The following is a 22,745-nucleotide window of genomic DNA, read 5'->3' on the forward strand; positions in this document are numbered from 1 at the left end:
ACTGTGTAAGGACAAATGGGGAATCACAAATAATTTTCAGTTTACTTTAATGTTTTACTTACCATTGTTATATTCTCTTATTTATTTCAATTTTTATTCTTAATTATGAACATTTCAAAATGTCAGATATCCATATACCCACTATCTAGTTTTAACAGACATTAACTTTTGCGTAGATATCTATTCTTTTGTCTTTTTAGCAAGTTTTTTTTCACTAAAGAGAAAACAAAAGTGTTTGTCATTGTCGCCAAAGAGGTGAGTCATTTAAACTGAAATTATCTGCTTACTTCGGTATAAAAGCTTATCAGAATTTTAAAGGATGACAGAAAGGCTTCTAAGTAAGAAATTCTTTCCCATGCCTCTTGCACCACTTCAATGTTCAAAAATAACACCAATAATAATCACCCAAATTCAAATTTGCTTATGGGGGAAACTTTTTTCTAAATAAATTAATTAAAAACAGAATAGAAAGTACATCTTATACACTTTCTGTTAATGATTTGTTCCATAATTATTGTAAATATTTATTTTTGAAAAAGATATTTTAGTTCTTCTGCTCCGGTTTGTCCTGTACTGCATTTGTTTGGGGAGGTGGGGGTGGATGGGTATGATATCCATGTGTGTACTTAAACTTGAAAGATTCTGTTGTACTCTCTTGTGAAAATCCTGGGTTGTCAGTGGACGTGTAATGTAAGGATGGGACAAGTAACACTGAACAGTTTTAAGGTACAGAAACTAGTAATAACTGAAACAATAAATTAATCTTTGCAAGTAATATATTTAGAAATTATTTAGGTGCTGGGAGAAATTTTGGCTTATTTGTTCATTTTTAGGTACAGCTAGAAAGTGAATAGTATTTCACCTTTCCCTTGCAGGTGAAGATTGAGGAAGAATTTCTCAAATTTCAGACAGTGTTTTCATTGTGATGGAGTAAAATGTGAACAAACAATTGTATGTGAAGTTCCCTGGGCCAGCCCTTTCGATAGTTTAAGTGAAAGATGCCTATGTGGTTTGCAGTGTGGGCCATTTATGGCTTTCTGTTACTCCTCGGTTTATTGTGAATCACACTATGTGTTTGTCTCAAGGAAAATAGCTTGTTTGCCTCAAATTGGAGTCTAAAAGATAATTCTTTTTCTGTGAGCTTAAGATAGTTTTTGTTTGGGTTGATATTTACTATTAAAGGTTAATTATCCCTTCTTTAGCCTTTTTCTAGTCATGGTATTATGATACATAATTTTAGTTAAGTAATTGTATAATCTTTTCTGTAACATTATTCAGGGCTTCTGTATAGAAGTTTAAAAATATGTTCCACAAATGAAATGCTTATGTTTGCTTATTCAGTATCTTTTCCTATTGGATTTGCATGAAGTCTTGCCTAGTGGAACTCACTTATAATGAAACCTTTTTCTTTTTACATATTATGTTTAAAACAGCTTTTTGAGTTAGATGATACTATGCTTTCCATGATAAAGTTAATGGGTTATTTTTTTTCACTTCAAAGAGTGCTTTTAATTTTGAGTTTTCTACAAACAAGTTGCACTAAATATATATATATACACACACATATAGCATGTATATATATATTAAATATATTTAAAAGCACTTAGCTCTTTATAAGGTTCATAATCTTTTACATCTCAAGGCACAGTTTTCATAATTTGCAAAATATCTGACTTTTCCTTTATACTGTGACTATAAATTTTGAAAACTTAGTTTTCAAGAGCTACCAGGAATATTTTAATAGAAATAACCTTGTTAATTTGTGTTCCTTATTTCTTGGTCAAGATGGCTTGACATTTCTGTTCTTTAAAATAGAATTAATGAATTCAGCCTGTTTTAAGCTGAAGTGCAGATGAGTTTCTTTGATTCCTATCTGTTTTCTTAATACCATTAACCATTAAATACTACTGACCTCTCAACTCAAAGTATACACTTAAGTGTAGGACATGACAAATGGTATATAAACATATTTTATTCCACTGTATTTTATAAAGAAATTTTAAAATTTGAATCTTTCATATAGTCCTTGAGTTCAAGTGCTCATGCAAATCTAAATTATGTAATACATCAACTGCATTTGACTTATCTTCCATAGCTGGCTAAGGAAAGGGGCCTTTAGGAAGTACCAACTCATTAGGGAACATCTGCTGAATATTTTTCATTTTGACTGAATAATTTTTTACATGGAGGTGTATGTCACCATAAATAAAATACCACTATGAACCTTGCCTCGCTGACCTCCACCCCGTGGAATTTTTCTTTGTGGCAATCAGACTGACCTTTGCCAAAAATTAACTACATTCTCACACAGAAATAAAATCTCCCCCTACCTCCGCCCCCATCCTACATCTAGGTGCAAGGCGCCATGCTCGGCTTTCAGAGGATATCGGTAAGTAGGACAGCAGAATTTCCGCCTAGGTCATCTGGTGCGTTCTCTCTATGTACCGCTCAGTATTTGCTTGAAAAGTTCCAGAGATGAGCAATTTATTATAACCTTAACCTTCAAGGAATTTAAACCCAAGTGGAAAGGATTAGGGAAGCATAAATCCCTCTGCTTCTATACGATAGTACTGAATATGAATCCACAGAGTACACTAAAAGTAAGTACCGTCCTTGGAGACGGCCCGTTGCATTTCACAAAGCGCCGTCACCCAAAGGCAGAGCCGGTAAAAAGGTTCAGAGAGCCCCCGCAGTCCAAATGAGGGCGAAATCAAATCTGGACGCGGGTGGGCACCCGGGAAAATTGCACGGTAGAGACGGCATCTGAGACAGGCCTCGAGGCACCCACAGGGTTGCGAACACAGGAGGGGCCACTCCAGATGGAAGGCCCCCCTGCTTGTTCCAAAGGTAGTTAACACCAGGGGGCCCAGGCAACCGGCCAGGTTTTTCGAAGACCCCTACAAATGCAGGGGTCCGACCTAGGAGGCACTTCCGCTGTGCCTTTGGTTAAGTTTGGATTCGGAGAGTGCACGAGGGGAGCTCGGGCTTACGCAGGTGGGCACCCTCTCCCTTCCTTAGCTCCGACTCTCTGCGAGACGCTCCCACCCGAAAAAGGCTGCCGCTCCCCTCAACAGATTCCGGCGTTCCGGAGCGGCGCCGCAGGGTGGAGAGCTGGGTCCCGCCTCAGCCCGAGGGAGGAGGCGTAGCGACCAGCTCACGCTTCGGGCTCGGGGAGCCTGTTCCCTCCCCCACCCTCCCGTGGCGGCGGCGGCGGCGGAGCGGTAGCTGCGGCGGGCGGAGCGGTAGCTGCGGCGGCCGGAGCGGGGGACGGACGAGGGGCGGAGCCGGGGAGGAGCCGCGGCGGTGGCGGCCCAGGCGGCGGCAGGTGTGGACCGGACGGAGGTGCGGGTCATCTACTCTCGTCCGCGCTAGGCGGAGGCCGTGGCTCTGGGGCCGGGACGGCCTCCCTGGAGGTGCTTCGCGTGCAGCTTCGACCTGCGCACAACTTGGGGCGCGGCCCGGGACGCGCAGATTCCACGTACGGCGCCCCGAGGAGAAAGACGCGCGGCCCCTGGCGCGGACCTGAGAGGAGAGGCGGCGGCCTGAGGGCGGCGGGGGCTGAGGGGCAGGCGGGACGGCCGCCCCTGCTTGGGCTCTCCCCTCGCCCCTCCCGTCCGGGAGGCCGCGCGGCGCCTCAGCGCTCCAGCCTGACTCGCAGGTAAGCGAGGAACTCGCGGGAAGCGGGGCGGGGGCGCTTCTCTCCCCGAGTTGAGAAGGGGCTTCGGGGCCTGGCACAAGGCCGTCCGCGCCTGGGTCCGAGGGCCGCCGGCGCCGGCGGGCACCCGAGCGAGGATGCTGCGGCCGGGTCCGGCGCATCCCGGGCACGGCGGCCCTGGCTCTGCGCAGAACCGACTCCTCCTCTTGCCCAAATAGCAGGTTGTTTCCGCTGGCAGGATCTCCGAAGTCCCAGGTCCGCTCTCTTCCCCTAAACCTCAAAGAAGGAACTGTGTGTGTCCAGGAGCGAGTTAGGGGCGAGAGCTTTCAACCAGTGATGTTTTATCAGAGCCCAATTTCTATTTAAAATTACTACCACTTTACAACTTGCTCTCTGCTTTCCCCTCTTAGAGTGAAGAGAAGTTAGGCGTGTGTTTTAAATCCTCTCCTGCTAGTATTAGAGTTTGTTTTCGCCACATACAGGTGGGAAAATGATGCGCTGTAAAATCCTGGTATTTCCAACAGTACTTCACTTAAAAGAGCCTGAGATCCTACAGCGAGACAATGGCTGTCGTGAAAAGCACGACAGAAATGTTCACTTAGCGCCGCTTTGGCAGGGGAGAAGTTAAGGAAAACTTGAGCGTAAAGTGACCCTTTAATCGGCTTCTTGCAGGACGGTTTTTGTCGCTGCATAAGTGGTATTAGAACTAAGAATGACAGCTCAAGACCCACACTTGTGTTGGAGCTGAGACTGTAGCTGGACACCCCTCACCGCCCGGGGACCTCTAGTTTCTGGAGTCGGGCCTTTCAGCTTTCTTCAGTGAAATCGAGGCAGCTTTGAAGTGAATTAGGAAAATGATCCTTTTTTTTTTTCTTCTGGAGTTTATTACCTCTGCATTAAAATGTTTCTCTCATGGACACATGGACAGAAATATAAACAGTATTCTGTTTTATACTTTGTTTTAAATAAATGTTGCTTGAATTGGTACAAATTTGATTTAAAATTGACAACCAAGTTTAGGTTTATTTGTTGTGGAGTTTTGTGTTTGGTTGGGGGAGGGACTGACTTTTAAGTTATTTTTCAAGTCTAATACTGGTTATTTTTCATTCTCTCCAGACATTAATCCTTAAGTGAAGGCCTTAGTCTTTATTTTAAGGGACAAATGTAAAAATAACAGTGGTTTAAGCCTGTGTATAAGAACTATAATTGCTCCCCCTTTTTTTCTTAATTTGTGATAAAGCCTCATGAAAGTTGGGCAACTTCCCCAAACGTAGGATGTAAAACAACCTCTTAAGCTGAATTTTAGGCCCCCAAATGAAAGTTTTTTATTTGTGTTTATCTTCATAGAGTTATCAGACTTTATGGAATTATCAGCATGTGATGTTTATTCTTTATTTATGCCATATTAGGACTTTATTGTACATGGGGATATTGCTTCCATGATAGGTAAATGTAGGGAAACATCAAGAAGCTCCTTTAGAAAGTACAGTTACTCACTGGGTGAAGTTTTATAACTCTGAAGAGCCTGCATCAGGGACAAAGCTTTGACTGAGAACATGAACTATTGTCTCTTTTTGAAATTTTAAATAGATGATTAAGAAGGGAGGTATAAACTGCTTTTATACTTGAGCATTTTCTAAAAATGCAAGTGGGAAGAAAACTTAAGGATATTATTTTTGTACAAAGTAATAACTAGATAACTATTCTAGAAGCTATAAAATGCTTGAGGAATTAAAATTAAAAGGTAGCATAAAATTATGTATTGTACTTTTAGAATTTTAATGAGAGTGCACATTTGTAAATCTCAAATCCTCAAGTGAACGGTATTAAACTGAATGAAATAGAAGAATTTTTCCGCGTATGATTTTTTTTCTCAGATTAAAAAATATTTATCTTGGTTTGCCTTAAAATTGTAGTTAAATTTTGTGGGTAGCTATTTGGGATAATTCAGAGTACTTTAAATCATTTACATTGACAATTTTCTTTATTAATACATTTGTAAGATGTCTTTTGCTTAGGACATTGACACTTAATGATAGTAGGTATTATTAAAATTTTTATGTAATTACCACAGTTTTTCTTCATTTAATGTATCTAAGTAGTTTTAACATATAAACACCGTGGGGTCTCAACAAATTTAAGCTGTAAGAAAGAAATAGATTAAGTTCTTGATTACTAACATTTCAGGGATGAAATCTAGCTTTAAGACCAAATGGCTTTTTGAAGACATTTTAGAATACATATAATGGTATGATTTTTAGAGAATAATATTTTTATAGTTCTTTTCTAATTTTTTGAAATCTTAAATTAACAAAAGAATCAATAATTATGTTTTAACAGTTTCTTGATGTATTTTACAGATTGTTTCCTTAGGAGTAATCTCCCAAGTGTTTCAAACATTTGTATGAGAGCAAGAAAGGTTTTTTTTGTTAAAATGTATTTCTATAGACTAGAAAAAAAAAACTTGTTGAATCTAGAGTAGGTCAGTCTTAAATAAGAAACAGTGAAACGTGATCTTTGTATTCTGAAATGTATCTTCACTGAGGACTTTTTAACTTTGTCCTCTTTTTAAAAATGTGTATAGAAGGTAAATCAGTTATTGCATTGGTACGGTATAAGTGCTTTAATGTGCTTACTTTATTCATGGGTATTGAGACTTTTTTCTCCACATCTTATGTGAGGAGTCCAGGAAATTATCAAAATAATTTTGAAGAGGATTGAGATGAAGGGGAAGAAATTCAAACATGATTATGGTGTACGTGTGTGTTGGTTTGCATCAAGGAAAGGGTGAAAAAGAAGAGCTTGGGATCAAAATTTATACACATTAATCAGATTCCCTAATACTTTCTTCTTTATTGTATAATTGCCTTTTTAGCCAATATGTAGTTTTTGAATGTATTAAAATACACAGTGGACAACGGACAAAATAAATCTCCTTTGAAAATACTTAATCATGGCTTTATCAAATATACAACCTACTGTATGCTACCTATATACCACTTTCCAAGCTATTCAACATTTGAGACCAATTTATAAATTAAATGTATTATAAAAGTTAATTAAATAAGTAATTTCCATTTTGAGAGAAATTCCTCTTTTGAGGGACTATTTTTTAACATCACAAATAGCACCAATCCTTTGAGTAAAATAAGAATGGTTATATTAATTACAAATTATACTTTTAGCAAGGGGAAATGCAATTTTTACTGGCCTTGGGGGCATTCATGCTAAGTAGTTTGTGGCCCAGTTTCCATTTCTCTAATCTGCCCTGCCTCTTACAAAGGACTGGTACTGAGAGAGATGAAAGACTGTGAGGAGAAAATTAATGAAACCAGCTCTATGGGCTGAGCATAATTCTGCCTGGTAAGCCTATGTTCACATGAATTCAGAACCAAAAGAGGAATTCTGAGAGTCAGATTCCCCAGCACCCTTTTACACTAATTCCAGTGGCAGGGAAGGGAGTAGTTGTCTTCTGCCATTTGCAAACCCAACTTCACATCCACAGCAAATCAAACCCACGAAATCTTTTAGTCTTGTCCAGTTCATTTCTACTTCCTTGCCAAGGGCATAACAGCTGAAGTTAAAAGATATACTCAAACGGGAAAATTAGTGCCATTTGTGAATAGGCAGTAGCCTTGTTCAAACTGCTTTCAACCTTAATTGGAAAGAAAAACAAAAAAACACACCAGAATATGATTTGATTATAAGTCTTCCAGGGTTGGTAGTATGTAGGAGACTGTTGCTCAAGAATGCAGTTAGGTTTTTCACTTATTTTGAATTACTTATAGTTTATATTGTAGTTCTCTAGTTTGTGATGGGAGGTGGGAGGGTTACTTCAGCCTCTACAATTTGAAAGAGGCGAAAAGTACAATAAAATGATGCATTTCAATGTGACCAAGATGATAAAGCATTGGTCATGTAAAAGCTGTTTCACTACTGCTGAAGTAATTCTCTGTTGGACTTTCTTCCTTGTATTGTAAATATAAGTTCTTTGCTTAGAAGTAATCCTGATTTTGAGAAGGGTAGCAGGAAAGGAAAAGAGCTATATCTAAACACCAAAATGCCATCTGACGACCAACATTGTAAGTTATCTCTATCAAATTTCAGGTGGACTTTGGCCACATTAGTAAATTGGATATGTATAAAATAAGATAAAGAAATCAGCTCGGAAAGGCCTGTGTCAGAAACTTGTGGTACGTGTGCTTTTCTAATTGATCTGAATGTGGCATCCAATGATCAGTCAAGACCAATCATTATTAGACATTTGAGGTGAAACTTTTGGAGTTTAAATGTTGATGCAGGTAAAGAATTGGTCCCCCAAAAGTCAAACTGATAAGATCTTTCTGAAATAAAATAGCCTGAGATTTGTGAATTACAGTGCATGCTCAAGTGGAAATTCAAATCATAAAGTCATTATTGAATAACCCTGTGGGGTTCTGGTAATTTTTTCCTTCTTTAAATCTGATCTTTCACCTATCATCTCAACTTCATTAACTTAAAAAAAAAAAAGGCTCAGGAAACAATAGACTAAAGCAATAAAGGTGTGAGAGCTCCCTGTCGTAAAATCTACATATAGTGAATGAAGCCTTTTAAATTAGGATTTAACTGGCTTTTAACTAGAATGGGTTTTTGAGTAACTAATAACTGATAATACTGTCACTTGACATTTCCTTTAAATATTCTGTGCCATGACTCAAAACTGATTTTCTTTTTATAGGTAAGAGTGGAACTGTATTAAATTAAAAACAAAAGGAACAATTTATAGCTTAACAGCCTGACTTCTAATAGTTTTGTAACAGTGCTGCTGCTGCATGTTTGCCAGCACCCTAATAATGATAAGATTCTAGGTTGTTTTATTATTTATTTTTGTTTTTGGAATTAGGATTTTTTTAATGAAAAGAGTAACATTAATTTCCTTTTTAAGTGAACATCTGTGCACATTAACTGTCAGTCATGACAAACAATAGTTAGAATTGTAATTTGAAGTAAAAAAATTACAAGTTAGTACTTGGACCTATGTGTGATAAGTAGCATTCTAATTGCTTCTAATAATTGAACAATTAAAATTTTATCATAGCTTTTTAACACCTGGAAACAAATTTCTAGTTTCATACCAAAGAGAAAAAAATATAAGACATTTTAATCTTATTAAATTAGCCAAATGATATTTTCTTTCAGTGTTGTGGTTTTTCAACCAGCAGTACTGAAAATATCTTTATAGACAAAAGAAGACTATATGGAAAGGTAATGAAAAGAAATATAAAATAAAAGACTAACCAACTGGATTTTTTTTAAGTCTGGAGAAGTGTCAGTAAGTCATATTTAATGACAAAGACAATCAAAACATTTGACAGAAGTCAGTTTCCTTTTAAAATAAATGTATTTAGTAATTGGTAAAACCTCACGTTCTATATTTCCTCTTTTTAATTAACACATTGTGGCAAAGAGACCAATGAAACTAGAAAGCTAATTATGAATCAGGTAAGAACAATTTTAAAAACATTTGTTTGCAAAGTAAATCTTCCTTCTGAAGGTGTTCATTATACTAACAATTGTTAGTGAAAATTTTTTTGGAAAATTTAGTAAAGTAGAAATGATAAGACAGCTACATATTTCAGAAAAATAGATGGCTCTATTAGCTAACCTAAAAATGTAATTTATACTGGGAATATTAAACTATAAATGGAATAGCATAGTTTATTATTGTTTGCTTTTATTTCAGAACACATGTCCAAATTACTATCTACAGCTAACACAAAACTCTTTTCCAAAACTGCTGGGTGGGGGGTCAGGGGATCCACTTCATAGACCCCCCCCCTGCTCTTTTCTCAAAAACAAATATTAAAATGTGTCAACTCTTCTAATTGCCAGAGTGATAATGATAATGACAATTATAGCTCTCTTTATTGATAATTTTCTGTGAGCCGTGCTTTGTTCCACATGCTTTATCTGTATTACCTACAGTAATCTTCACAGCAACCTTACAGTCTCAGCACCATGATTGTTCCTGTCTTACAGGCAAGAAAACCATGGCCTGGTGAGAAGAAAAGGCTCAAACAGCTCATAAAGAATGTGGCTCTGGGATTTAAACCAAAGTCTTTCCTATTCCCACCTCTCTGTTCTTGATTACTTTGCTATACTTCACAGTAATTAAGCAGAATATTTGTGGAATTCTTGTAAAAAACTGTTTGGGAGTCATTTGTATAGCAGTTTAAATGTTCTCAGATATAGCACTTTTTTTTTCTTTCATTTTTAGAACTAGTTCAAAGCCTTTCATGTCCAAGTTTGACAAAAGACATAGATGAGATATAGGTAGTAATGTTTGTGACCAAAAGAAATAAGTGGTGTCTTTAAAGTATTCAGCCTGGTTTTTAGGTGGATTGTAAATTTTCTCTGAAAATCATTTTGAAAGAATCGTATAGACAATTTTTTTGTTGTTTTTTGGAACCATGGCACCGGAAGTGGAATATAGTTAAAACCTCTGGGACACCTAACCCATAATAGGTGTTCAATGAATATTTTTTGAAACAATGAATGTGAGAGAATGAGTAAAAAGATAACATTTCTTTGCCCATGAAAGTTGTAATATGCACTTGTGTGTTGAAGTGTAGTAGACAAGTGTGGGTATTTTACCATTAATTGTGCAACCAGGACTGTACCATCTTGAAACTCAGTTTCCTCTTTTGTGAAATGGGAATAATTACATCTTCCTCAGTTAATTGTTGTGAAAGTTAAATAAATGATCATTCACTTTTCTTTATTATCACACCTGACCTTTTGTGTTGGTACAAAGCCTATTGGCTTGTGAGGATTGAAGAAAATCTGTCAGAGCCAGCCATAATTAAGGCATGAGTTGAGATGAGAGTTCGTGTAACTGAACCCACTAGAGGAAAAATAAAGGAATGAGGTGAAAATGGGGCTTTGCTGATTCTGGAGTAAAGGTCTGAGCCCAGGCAGAGAGCAGCAGAGGAAGGGACCTGTGTTCCAGTGCTGAATCTTTAGTGTTGACTTGTGGCTTTAGACAAGTCACCTGGGCTGTCAGTGTGTAAACTGAGGGCACACTTCAGGCTGCCTAAGAGTCTCTAAAGTGTGGCTCGGGCACGCTCTCTCTCTCTCTCTCCCTCTCTCTCTCTCTCTCTCTCTCTCTCTCCCTCCCCCTCCCTCTCCCTCCCTCCCCCCTGCTTCCATATCCAGGTTAGCACTACTTGGACCTCAGCTTTTCCTTTAGCACTATTCTCCATTCCCCTCAGCCTCTTCCACTGTTCTCTATGATGGTAAAGGAGGTAGGGGCTTGTTAGTATTTATTTTGTAGAGGTTAAAGATCCTGCACTCCTGAACAGGATAATTGCAGAGGCCCCTTTTCAGTCTAACATTTTGCAGTGTCTGAAATTCAACACAGGGACACAGGAAAAGAGCAAAAGGAGAGGGCTAAAGAGTGGACTGAGTCAGTTTGCAGGCTGAACAAAACAGGGATTAAAACACAGAGAAACAAAGGGAACTTTAATAGCAAAAAAAAGATTTGTCAAAATGAGCTCAGAGGTCAAAACAAAAATGTTAAGGACAAAGTCAGACGAATTAAATTTACTTGAGAAGAAAGTAAAAATGTAAAAAACAAATTTGATGATGAAAAAATGACTTGTAAATAGTAAAAGCAATTAAAGCTCTTTTTTTCATCAGAATTCCTCTTTTGAGACCCATTGGAGCAGAGTGGTTATATTCCAGAAAAGCAAACCTTTTATGTGCATGGGGAAAGAGGTTAAGAGGAGGATGATGTAAAACAACATTCTGAGACACCACCAAATCCAAATCCAAGCATTTTGAAAGGGGTTTTTGACAAAAGAAATTCTAAAGCAGTTTGAAAGTACGAAGTCATTTTCTTTTTGTGTCTGAAATGGAAAACAGGAACTACACAAGTTGATAGTCACCCGAAATTTAAAGCATTTACAGAAAAAGCCAAAACAGACAAGTTTATCATAAGAAATATTTCAAAAAATCTTTGGAATCCAAAAGCTAGAAACAATATGACAAACACAAAAGAACTTACAAAAATAATAGCAAATGCTGAATTCTGTTTGGGTCAGAGAAAACCAATATAGTTGCTGGAACCTGTGGCATTCTAGAAAATGACACTAGTTTATGCATAATCATGTATGAGAGTGAACTGCGAGGAAATGAGTGAATGTTGCTGATCAGTTACCTACTCAATCTAGCAGTAACTTTGTTAAGTAGGTTGCTGTGGATAGAAGAGTCTTAACATAAGTTTTTGTTTTAAGTTTCCCTCCCCCACCCCAACATTATAGATACCACCCAGGAGGAATGGACTGGGTTTGGAATGTTGGGAACCCTGTGTTTGAGTCCCAGCTCAGCATTTAACTTCTGGCTGTGTGATTTGGACAGGTCTTTTAAAAGCTCTCTGCCTCACTTTCCACATTTGTTAAATGGGGTTAATGCTAGTCTAATACCTTCTTCACAGGGCTCTGATGAGAATCAAATGAGCTCATGTATTTTGTAAGTATACCTGGATGATTTACTGTAACAGAGAGAGATCTTTTTGAAATTACTTCCAGTGAGAAGAAGAAATTAATGTGATGAGTTACTTTTTTGTTGTTTTCTATCACCAAAGTTCTTGAGACTTCAGGATATCACCCAAATGTAGGGCTTCTTAACCTGGAGTCCATGGATCACAAGAGGGCCCATAGATAGAATTCAGGGGATTGTGAGCTTGGATGCAAAAATGTTTTTATTTGTTTGCATTTTATTTGCATTAACCTCTAATCAAAACTTAGCATTTCTATCAGTTATGAATGGAGGCAAAAAATTACAGTAGTATTTTAGCAGGACCTGTGACTTTATCACCAGTAGAAATCACAGATACTTTTGTATCACACTACAGTTGTTGCCGACATCTAGAAATACTGTTTGTGTATGACACAGCTTTAACATAATGGTAGTTACTAGATACATTGCTAGATCTTGTTATTAATATGTTAATAAAGAATCACATATATATTATTGTATTAAAATGTGTGTTTTAATATTTAGCTATTTCACTATACTTGGTTTCCTTTGTAGTCTGGTTTATTTTTATGCATTTCATCTGAGAAGGGATCCATAGATGCAAAAAAAAGATAGGGATTTTTGAGGTTATTATTCTGCCAGAGGGCCTATGGGTTTCACCAGATGCTGGTACTGAGAAGGATTACCTGTACACTGGCTGCTTAGATAGCCATGGCTGAAAGTGAGAAATTCTAGTTATGCAAATTAAAGTAGCTTAAAGTTATAATATAATGACACAGTGCCCTGGACAATACAACGCACAGATCTCTTCTCCCAGTGCCACCTCTGTCATGCATGGCGGATTCAGGCCAGACCATACAAATGCACTCAGAGGGGTGAAGATCACAGGGAATGACAAGCTGCATTCATATCCTCCAGCTTAGTTACCTTCCTGACAGCTGTAGATGATACCCAAACAGCAGGCAGTAAGAATGTTCATCTGGAAACCCAAACAAGAAAATAGATGTTTATATTTCTTTTTTAAGGTTTATCTTGTGTTTTTGCCATTGTGCATTTGACTTACCAAAAAATAGCAATAAGTAAGATTACTCTTCTTTGTGGGTCTTTGTTTAAACCTCTGTCAGAGCCCTCACTGGATTCCTGATATATGTGCATCTTTCTCCCCAAATAAAGTTTTAGTTCCTTGAGGTAGCAATCCTGTCTTGTCATGTTCTCTGCCAATTTTATTTAGCGCCTAACAAGAAGTAATTGAGTAGATTATACTGGTGTGCATTTTGAGTAGAGACTCTTTTTTTTGGTCTCCATATTCTTCTCTGCTAGCCCCACTTTCTGCTTAAAACGTAGGCTGCATTTGCAGAAACAACAGCGACACATAAGCTAGCATTTATTGTGACATCATACTCATCTTGATTTCCCAACATTGAATATTTGAGCTTCTTTAATAATAGGAATTTGGCGAACATTATTGTCCTGAGTTTTGTCACAGCTTTTGATTTTGCTTGACCATGCTGTCCTTGTTATCTGATAATGCACGACTTTGAGGTCTGCTAGAGATATTCAATGTGCAGGAGAGTCAGAGCCTTTCAGAACTGGAAGGGCCCAAATTCTCTTTTTCATTGGTGATCCCTGAGGCCAAGAAAGGTCAAGGGACTTATCGAGGCTTCAGAGTGGGTAAGTGGTAGACTCAAGAGCTGAATCCTGTCTGTAGATTCTCAATTCACTATCCTTTCACCACTCAAGCCTTTCCTTAAAATGTGTTCAATCTTGCAAGATTCTGCATAGGATTCTTTATTCAGATCAGTTGTGAAAATTCTGCATGCCATATATTTTGGTTTATTAAAGATTCTGAGAAATTCTGTAATATAGAGACTTGTCCGATTTTAAGCCACCATTTTCCAGCTTTATTTGATCATAGAATCCTTTTTTTGCCCCCAGAATCCACCTAATAAGGTGTCGTACTTTGGGGAATACTGCCCTGCACAGTGATGAGTTTTGATGATAGTGAAGATGGCCACGGTGGTGGTGGTGGTGATAACAACATTTGCTGAGTACTTACTGTGGCACAGGCACTGTTCTAAATGCTTTGCATAGTAAGACTCTAATCCTCACAACAACCCCATGAAACTACAACTCCATTTTACAGATGAGGAGACTGAGGCCAGAGAGACAGCTGGAGTATAGTATCAATAGTTGTGTTGCTCAGATAACAGTGTCACCTGTAAACCAGGGTTTCTCAACCTTGGCACTGTTGACATTTTGACCATATTATCTGTTGTTGTGGGAGGCTGTCCTGTGCACTGTAGAATGTTTAGCAGCATCCTTGGCCTTTTCCCAGATGTGTCAACCAAAAATGTTTCCAGACATTGCCAAATGTCCCCTAAATTGCTTCTGGTTAGGAACCACTGTTGTAAACTTATAGCAGAAATTACTTTTTCAAACGACCTTCTTGGTAACTTTTACAGTGACTCATGATCATGATTGGGCAAATTACATATTGTAGATTTTGTGACTATATCAAGTTGTGTACACTTGTTTGGGGGTGGGTGTGAGTTAAACTTGACCCATGCTGCTCTCTTCTACTCCGTTTCCTTACACAGCTTCTGGTGAGAACCTAAAGGCTAAAATTGTGATTCTGCCTGTAACTTCTTTTAACTGCCCTACACACCCCCAAATCATATATTGTTTCCATTTTATACTTCCCCTTGGACTTGACCCACATAAACACACACACACACGTGCACACATGCACACACACACACATACACACACACACAGAGTCTTGTTTTTCCTCTGTGTAATAGAGGACTTAACACATTTGAATTACTCTGCAGTAAGAATTTATGTCTGAGCCAAGATTAACAGCTGCCAAGAAAAACATACCCAGCAGTGAAACACTCACAAAGATTTGGTGAAGAAAAAATAATGTTATATGCTGAAGTACATTACTAAGGTATTGGGTTTTATTTTTGCAGTGTGATAACCTGTTAAATTCACACACTTCAAATGGATTCAAGGCTTCTGGTCATTGTTTCTTTGTAACTTAGTATGCCGTTTTCACGAGTAGCTGAGGTATAATAAAAAGAGCAGTGACATTAATCATCAGAGAAATGCAAGTCAAAACTACAATGAGAGGGCTTCCCTGGTGGCACAATGGTTGAGAGTCCGCCTGCCAATGCAGGGGACACGGGTTCGTGCCCTGGTATGGGAGGATCCCACATGCCGCGGAGCAGCTAGGCCCGTGAGCCATGGCCGCTGAGCCTGCGCGTCCGGAGCCTGTGCTCCGCAATGGGAGAAGCCACAGCAGTGAGAGGCCCACGTACCGGAAAAAAAAAAAAAAAAAAAAACTACAATGAGATATCATCTCACACCCAGAATGGCCATCATCAAAAAATCTAGAAACAATAAATGCTGGAGAGGGTGTGGAGAAAAGGAAACAGTCTTGCACTGTTGGTGGGAATGTAAATTGATACAGCCACGATGGAGAACAGTATGGAGGTTCCTTAAAGAACTACAAATAGAACTACCATATGACCCAGCAATCCCACTACTGGGCATATACCCTGAGAAAACCATAATTCAAAAAGAGTCATGTACCAGTATGTTCATTGCAGCTCTATTTACAATAGCCAGGACACAGAAGCAACCTAAGTGTCCATCAACAGATGAATGGATAAAGAAGATGTGGCACATATATACAATGGAATATTACTCAGCCATAAAAAGAAACGAAATTGAGTTATTTGTAGTGACGTGGATGGACCTAGAGTCTGTCATACAGAGTGAAGTAAGTCAGAAAGAGAAAAACAAATACCGTATGCTAACACATATATATGGAATCTAAGAAAAAAAAAAAGGTCATGAAGAACCTAGGGGTAAGATGGGAATAAAGACACAGACCTACTAGAGAATGGACTTGAGGATATGGGGAGGGGGAAGGGTAAGCTGTGACAAAGTGAGAGAGTGGCATGGACATATATACACTACCAAACGTAAAATAGATAGCTAGTGGGAAGCAGCCGCATAGCACAGGGAGATCAGCTCAGTGGTTTGTGACCATCTAGGGGGTGGGAGGGAGGGAGACGCAAGAGGGAAGAGATATGGGAACATATGTATATGTATAACTGATTCACTTTGTTATAAAGCAGAAACTAACACACCATTGTAAAGCAATTATACTCCAGTAAAGATGTTAAAAAAAAAAAAAAAGCAGTGAAATACCTAGATTTAAATACTGGCTTTACCAAACACTTACTGTGTGACCTCACCTCTTTTTTTAAGGGTTTTTTAAGGGTTTGGTTCTCCACCATTAAGATGGGGTAAAGCTATGAAACTGCTCATATTATTGAAAGGTTGAAGTGAGAGCATAGATACACCGATATCCAGCCCAGGTCCAGGTGTGTCGGTTTTTCTTCTTCCTTCCAGGACCAGTTTATCAAGGAACTCTACCATGGTTTTCAACTTCATAATCCTTTTTGGTAATTCTTTCAATGTAAACCAATTGTTTTTGAAGGTAATAGAGATAACATCAAGTAGCCTAGTGCACTTTCATTACAGGATGGGGTTTGGAAAGAAGGGAGAGTACGTACAGTAGTTAAGTCATTGAATCATGGAAACTTTACATTTAAAGATATAACAAGGTAGCCAAGAGAAGGAGAGAAAGGATTCACAGAGGAAGTTTCAGAGCCAAAGCTTACCCTCTAATCCTAGTGACTGTTTACTGATTCATCTTTGTAATGGATATTTGAGTACCTACTGTGTGCCGGACAAAAGGAAGCACTAGGGATATAAAGAGAGCAAATAACAAAAAGAGCTATTCTACCTCTGTACCCTGTCCCCTTGGAAATAAGATAGTGACCGTCCTAATTCCAGTTGATATTTGCTGCCTAGAACACCAGTTTGGAAAGAGTCCTGAGGCTTGACTGAACTCATTGGAATGAATGCTGTGATCCATTAATATTGTCTGCCTTGGACAAAATAAAGACAGTGGCAGCACAGAATTTGACAGTCCTCTGGCAGAGGGGTTTTTAAAGTGTGGGTCTGACCCATTAGCGTATCATGAAATCAATTATGTGCGTCACCATAAGCATTATTTAAGAAAGGAAATAGTGAAATAACAAAGTCATTGCACATAGTGATTATAAGTATTGCTTTGTAAAACTTTTGTTTTTGTTATATATGTATTGTGTAACAGGTCATGACGTAAAATGCATTTCCTACAATGGGTCTCATAAAAATGTGATTCTAGTGATTTCATGAACACCTACTCCTTTTCCTCTATGTTCATACTGGTTTTATTTTTCTGAAATTACATAATCTGTTTGATAATTTATGCCTGATTAATCAAAAACAGAACAACTCATACGTTCTAGGAGTCGTTCTTCAACACATGGTATGTTTCCCTTTGAGTGTACTTGTTAGACTCTTTGTATTTTGTCTGAGGTGGTTAATAATTTTACTTGTAGGGCTTCCCTGGTGGCGCAGTGGTTGAGAGTCCGCCTGCCGATGCAGGGGACACGGGTTCGTGCCCCGGTCCGGGAAGATCCCACATGCCGCAGAGCGGCTGGGCCCATGAGCCATGGCCACTGGGCCTGCGCGTCCGGAGCCTGTGCTCTGCAATGGGAGAGGCCACAACATTGGGAGGCCCGCGTACCACAAAAAAAAAAAAAAATAATAATAATAATTTTACTTGTAGTCAGTTCTGGTGGGAAGCAAAATAGCCAAGTAGTTAGAAGCATAGGCCCTAGAGTGAAGCTTCCTTTGTAATGTAGATCATGCCGCTTCAGAGCTGTGTGACCTGGAGAAGCTACTTAAAACTTGAATTCTGTGACTATCACACATCATATTTATTTTTTACACACGTGCAGAAGATGTTTCAGAATTCTTTGGTTACTACTTAGGGCAACGCAGATATCTGCTCTCCTATATTGCACGGCCATATCATCATATCGCATGGCAAGAATTTGTAGAAACAGCATCAGAATTAAACAGGAGAAGTAAAAATGCTGCTACATATCATATATTGGGAACGTGTCCACCATGAATGATAATGAGCTACCAACACCATTATAGTACTTCAACCACCATCTGTTGGTTCTATTTAATTTCAGAAGTGTAGGGAGAAAAGTGAAAGTCTGTAATAACGATAAGAGTATGTAGAAGGAGAGTATTTGGAAACCATGAAGGAAAAGGATGGGGAACAAGGGGGTAAGAAGCAGGCTAATCTGAAAGACCACACTTTGCCCCGATTCCAATACTGGTTTCAAGCATAAAATCATCACTTGAAAGCCCCACAGTGATTCTTTTATAATAAGGGAAAACCCCACTGCATGGCTTGACTGACTACTCCTTGGACAAGAATTAGATATTTTAAACGTGCTTTTAAAATAATTTAATTGGAAGCACCTTGAGTTTGGAGCAAGACAAGTTTGAATCCTGTTTTTGCCATTCTCCAGCTCTTTGGCTCTCGGCAGATCACTTCACCCTCTGGAACCTCAATTCTATTTCATATGAAATGGATGTAATACCATATTTCATAGGATGATGATCAAGATTAACTGAGAGCGACTATGTAAAATCCCTAGCACATGGTGAGTAGCCAAAAAAAGTTCTCCCCAACCTCCTACCCTTTCAGAAAAAGTCAGATTTGGGTGTATTTTTATAGCATAAGCAATTTCCATGTGAATACGTAGAAATTACAGACAAGAACAATGTTTGAGAACATAAAGCAAAATGTTCCAAAAAGAACCTTTAGTTGCAAAGTAATTAAGCCTTTGACACCCTACTTCTGTACCTGTGACTGCCTTCTTTGTCATGAAGCCAGGAACAGGAAAAAGAGTGCACCGAGGCCATCCCCTCCATAGCCTGGCTTACTCTCTGTTACATCTCATACCACACATTAGATGAGCAAATTATGTATCATGCACATTTAATGTGAATTTGTTATTTCTTGTAGGTTAAGAGGTCTCACAGATGACTTGTTTTTACTTCTGTGAATTGGTTAAATAAGGCAATTAGACTATCCAGTCTAGTCCAATAAAGGTTCCATCCAAGCTTTCACATCCTAAGATTCTATGGTTCTTCCTTTAATTGAATCACATAGTCTGCAGTATCCCTGTTAACTTTTCTTCTAGTCTATATCTTCAAGACTTTTCAGCTTCCAGTTGGCTTGAATGGTAACTATACCTATGATTAGAACGTTAGCAAAAGTAGCTATGCTGTCCTTGACTCTTCAATCCCCACCTCCTAAAAACCCTTTTTTTAATATCTCAGTAATTTCTGACAGCAGCACTTCCTTTTCAAGAAGTAATCTACCGAGCGACAAGCCATACGTGCCTTTGAGCACAAAGAGATGATATATTTGTCAAAACAAGCACTGTTATGCTTGCATTGTATAAAACCTCCTGTGAATGGGCACTTTAAAAAGTGAGCGTTCATTCAGCTTCCTGGGAAGGACCAACCTAGAGCTGACTTTGTTTGCCAGCGCAAAATATGCTACACCATGATTTTTCTCACCATACCAAGAGTTTTCTGCCCTCCATCCATGAATGACTTTGGTGTGTATTTTATTTTCTGCTGGCTCCTCTGTAGATTGGTATTAACTTGTCAAACCTTTCATAGCTTTACTGGATTTTTTATATGAAAATGTTCTGCTTGGTTAGTTACTAGCTTAAAAAACATGGGGATCTAACTTCATGAGAAGGTTTTGAAATTACCACCCTGCATGTTGTGGAACACTTCATCACCACAGGTAAAATTCTAATAGCTACCAATGGAGGAAGAAAACAAATGTTATTCCAGTAACACACAAGACAGCTATTTTATTGTCTTCCTGGACTTGGGAATATTTTTATTAATTAATTTCAAATCTGCAATGTTTTATACTATTGAAATTTATGAATTAGTTTAATTTTACTTTTTATGAGTTGCTAATTCAGAAGCATGATGATATGAAATTTTTACAGATTTCTTGGCAGAATACTACAATTATGAGTCCTAAAGGAGTAAATGCTTTTTAAAATTTTATTCACTTCACCAGCTTCTCTCAGATCGTTACAGGCAATGTGCTTTTCTTTCAATTTTGGTTATAATTTTAGGAAATGCCTGCTAGGTACAGATAAAAGCTAAATAAAAGCTAATAAATGCTAATATGCAAAAACAACATTATTTCCTAAATAGACCTAAGAATTTAAAATGTTTTAAGTTTCTTGAAACCTGTTGACCATCCTTTAAAATCTTTTTTTTTTTTAAATTTATTTATTTATGGCTGTGTTGGGTCTTGGTTGCTGTGCACAGGCTTTCCCCAGTTGCGGCGAGCAGGGGCTACTCCTTGTTGCGGTGCATGGGTTTCTCATTGCAGTGGCCTCCCCCATTGAGGAGCATGGGCTCTAGGCGCGCAGGCATCAGTAGTTGTGGCATGTGGGCTCAGTAGTTGTGGCTCGCAGTCTCTAGAGCGCAGGCTCAGTAGTTGTGGCACACGGGCTTAGTTGCTCTGCAGCATGTGGGATCCTCCCGGACCAGGGCTCGAACCTGTGGCCCCTGCATTTGCAGGCAGATTCTTAACCACTGTGCCACCAGGGAAGTCCCCATCCTTTAAAATCTTTAAAAAAAATCTTTGACACTCACCATCAAAGTGAGAGAAAATTTAAACAATTCGGTTTTTGCTTTTGCCAGTGGTCATTTTATACTAATCAAGTTAGTAAGTTGGAAGCCTCTCACGGATTTGACATGCTGAATGCAGTGAGCCATTTTCTCTAGAAGCCAAGCCTCCTAAGTAATTTTCTATAGACTGGCTGATGTGCTCAGTCTCAACAGTGCTTCCCACTTCCTCTGTCAAGTGCCCCCGACCTCCATAAACCACCACCATGTACTCAACTTGATAAATGTAGTGTGTACAGACACACACACACACACACACACACACACACAGGTTGTATGAAGGCCACACTGTGCAAAGCCTTCATAAGCAGAGGTACTGGTGGGAGGGCAGGCATCTAATCTCAGCCTCACCACAGTTTATAACTTCCTACAAGGAAATCAATGGGTTCTTCTAGATTCTTAGATTTAGGTTCCCACTATTGGATCCACTAGAGTTTGTCTTTGAGAGATCATCCTTTTTAAAGTCTATATAAAGTGTTAAAAATTTAATTATATAATTTATCAAATTTCCATGCCAGTCTGAATCATGGTATTTGATGTAATACATAGAGAAAATAGGCTGAATTCTAATACTTGGTTATTTGGGGTAACACAGATGTAATGCTAAGGCTAGGTGGAGGGGTCTGCATGGAAGATATAGTGGTGTGCGGACTTCTCATTGCGGTGGCTTCTCTTGTTGCAGAGCACGGGCTCTAGGCATGTGGGCTTCAGTAGTTGTGGCTCACAGGCTCTAGAGCGCAGGCTCAGTCAGCAGTTGTGGTGCACGGGCTTAGTTACTCCGCAGCATGTGAGATCTTCTTGGACTAGGGATCAAACCCGTGTCTCTTGCATTGGCAGGTGGATTCTTAACCACTGTGCCAGCAGGGAAGTCCCCAGAATAGTGCTTTTAAATGTGCTTTGTGCCTAAAAGTTGTGGAGAGCAAAATGTGGTATGGAAAGTGCATTTTTTTTGGCCTGACTTTGAATTTACTTGAAAGAAAATACAGGCTACATGCTTATATCTGCACCGCCTCCTCACTTCGAGGGATATTGAAGCATGGATTAAAAAAAAATAATAAAGATGCACCAAAAAATTATAGAATGGTAGCTCCCTGTGATTTTATTTTTAAAAATAATTATTACTCTTGACACACTTTATCTTCAAAGTGCTTGGCGAATATTAATTAACTTTCTCAAAGTTTAAAGGGACTCAAGTCAGCTTGCTTTTTTGTAGAATATCCCATTGAAGTCAGGTGGTATAAGGTTGAGCTATAATAGAATTAAAAGGTTCTTAATTGGATGCCTGGGCTTCAAAGACCAGAGATCTAAGTGGAGTAAAGCAACAAACATCTAAGAAAGTAATTTGGTTTGTGCTGAAGAAAAACTGAATTTACTGTCTTGGCCAAATAAATTTATGCCCAAATGAAATCCCTTAATGGCGAGAGATGGACTGGGCTTAACTTGATTTCTTGATTTCTGTAGAGTGACGCTTGACCTGATATCTACATTAAACATTTGTAGATTTTGGCCCACATAGGCATATTATTAAATAATTACTTTTTGCATACTTAGGAAGTAGCAAAAATTAATAACCCCAGAATTAACCGATTCTAATAAAAATAAGTGGCCTAAAATAGTTAATATTGGAAAATATTTTCAAAACGACAAATACAAGTATTTATCAATAGTTTTGAGAAATTCTACCAGATCCAGAGCCCAGAACATCCTGTAATTTTAAAAGAATTTAATTCCTATGTTGAATTCCTTAAAGATTTGCTTTCATTGAAGGTTTCACGTTTAAGGTGATTATTCCAGCATGGCACATGTTATTTTCTGATTACTTGCTCCCTAAACTGCTTACATTTATGACATGTCCCATTTGAACTTGCCCCCTACACACACACACACACACACACACACACACACACACACACACACA

General features: G+C 38.6%; 1 protein-coding gene across 1 annotated transcript in view; it reads left to right on the top strand.

Moving 5' to 3' along the window:
• The first annotated feature begins 2,365 nt into the window (after window positions 1-2,365).
• LOC113610638 (translation initiation factor IF-2-like) overlaps window positions 2,366-22,745 on the top strand; it is a 37,578-nt gene continuing 17,198 nt past the window's right edge. Inside the window, exons 1-2 of the mRNA XM_027088948.1 lie at window positions 2,366-2,389; window positions 3,147-3,658. Coding sequence (XP_026944749.1) covers window positions 2,366-2,389; window positions 3,147-3,658 — 536 coding nt within the window. The remainder of the gene's footprint in view (window positions 2,390-3,146; window positions 3,659-22,745) is intronic.

This window comes from Aethalodelphis obliquidens, unplaced genomic scaffold (genome assembly GCF_003676395.1).
Source record: "Aethalodelphis obliquidens isolate GAN/ISIS:26980383/991018 unplaced genomic scaffold, ASM367639v1 scaffold64, whole genome shotgun sequence".
NCBI classification, from domain to species: domain Eukaryota; kingdom Metazoa; phylum Chordata; class Mammalia; order Artiodactyla; family Delphinidae; genus Aethalodelphis; species Aethalodelphis obliquidens.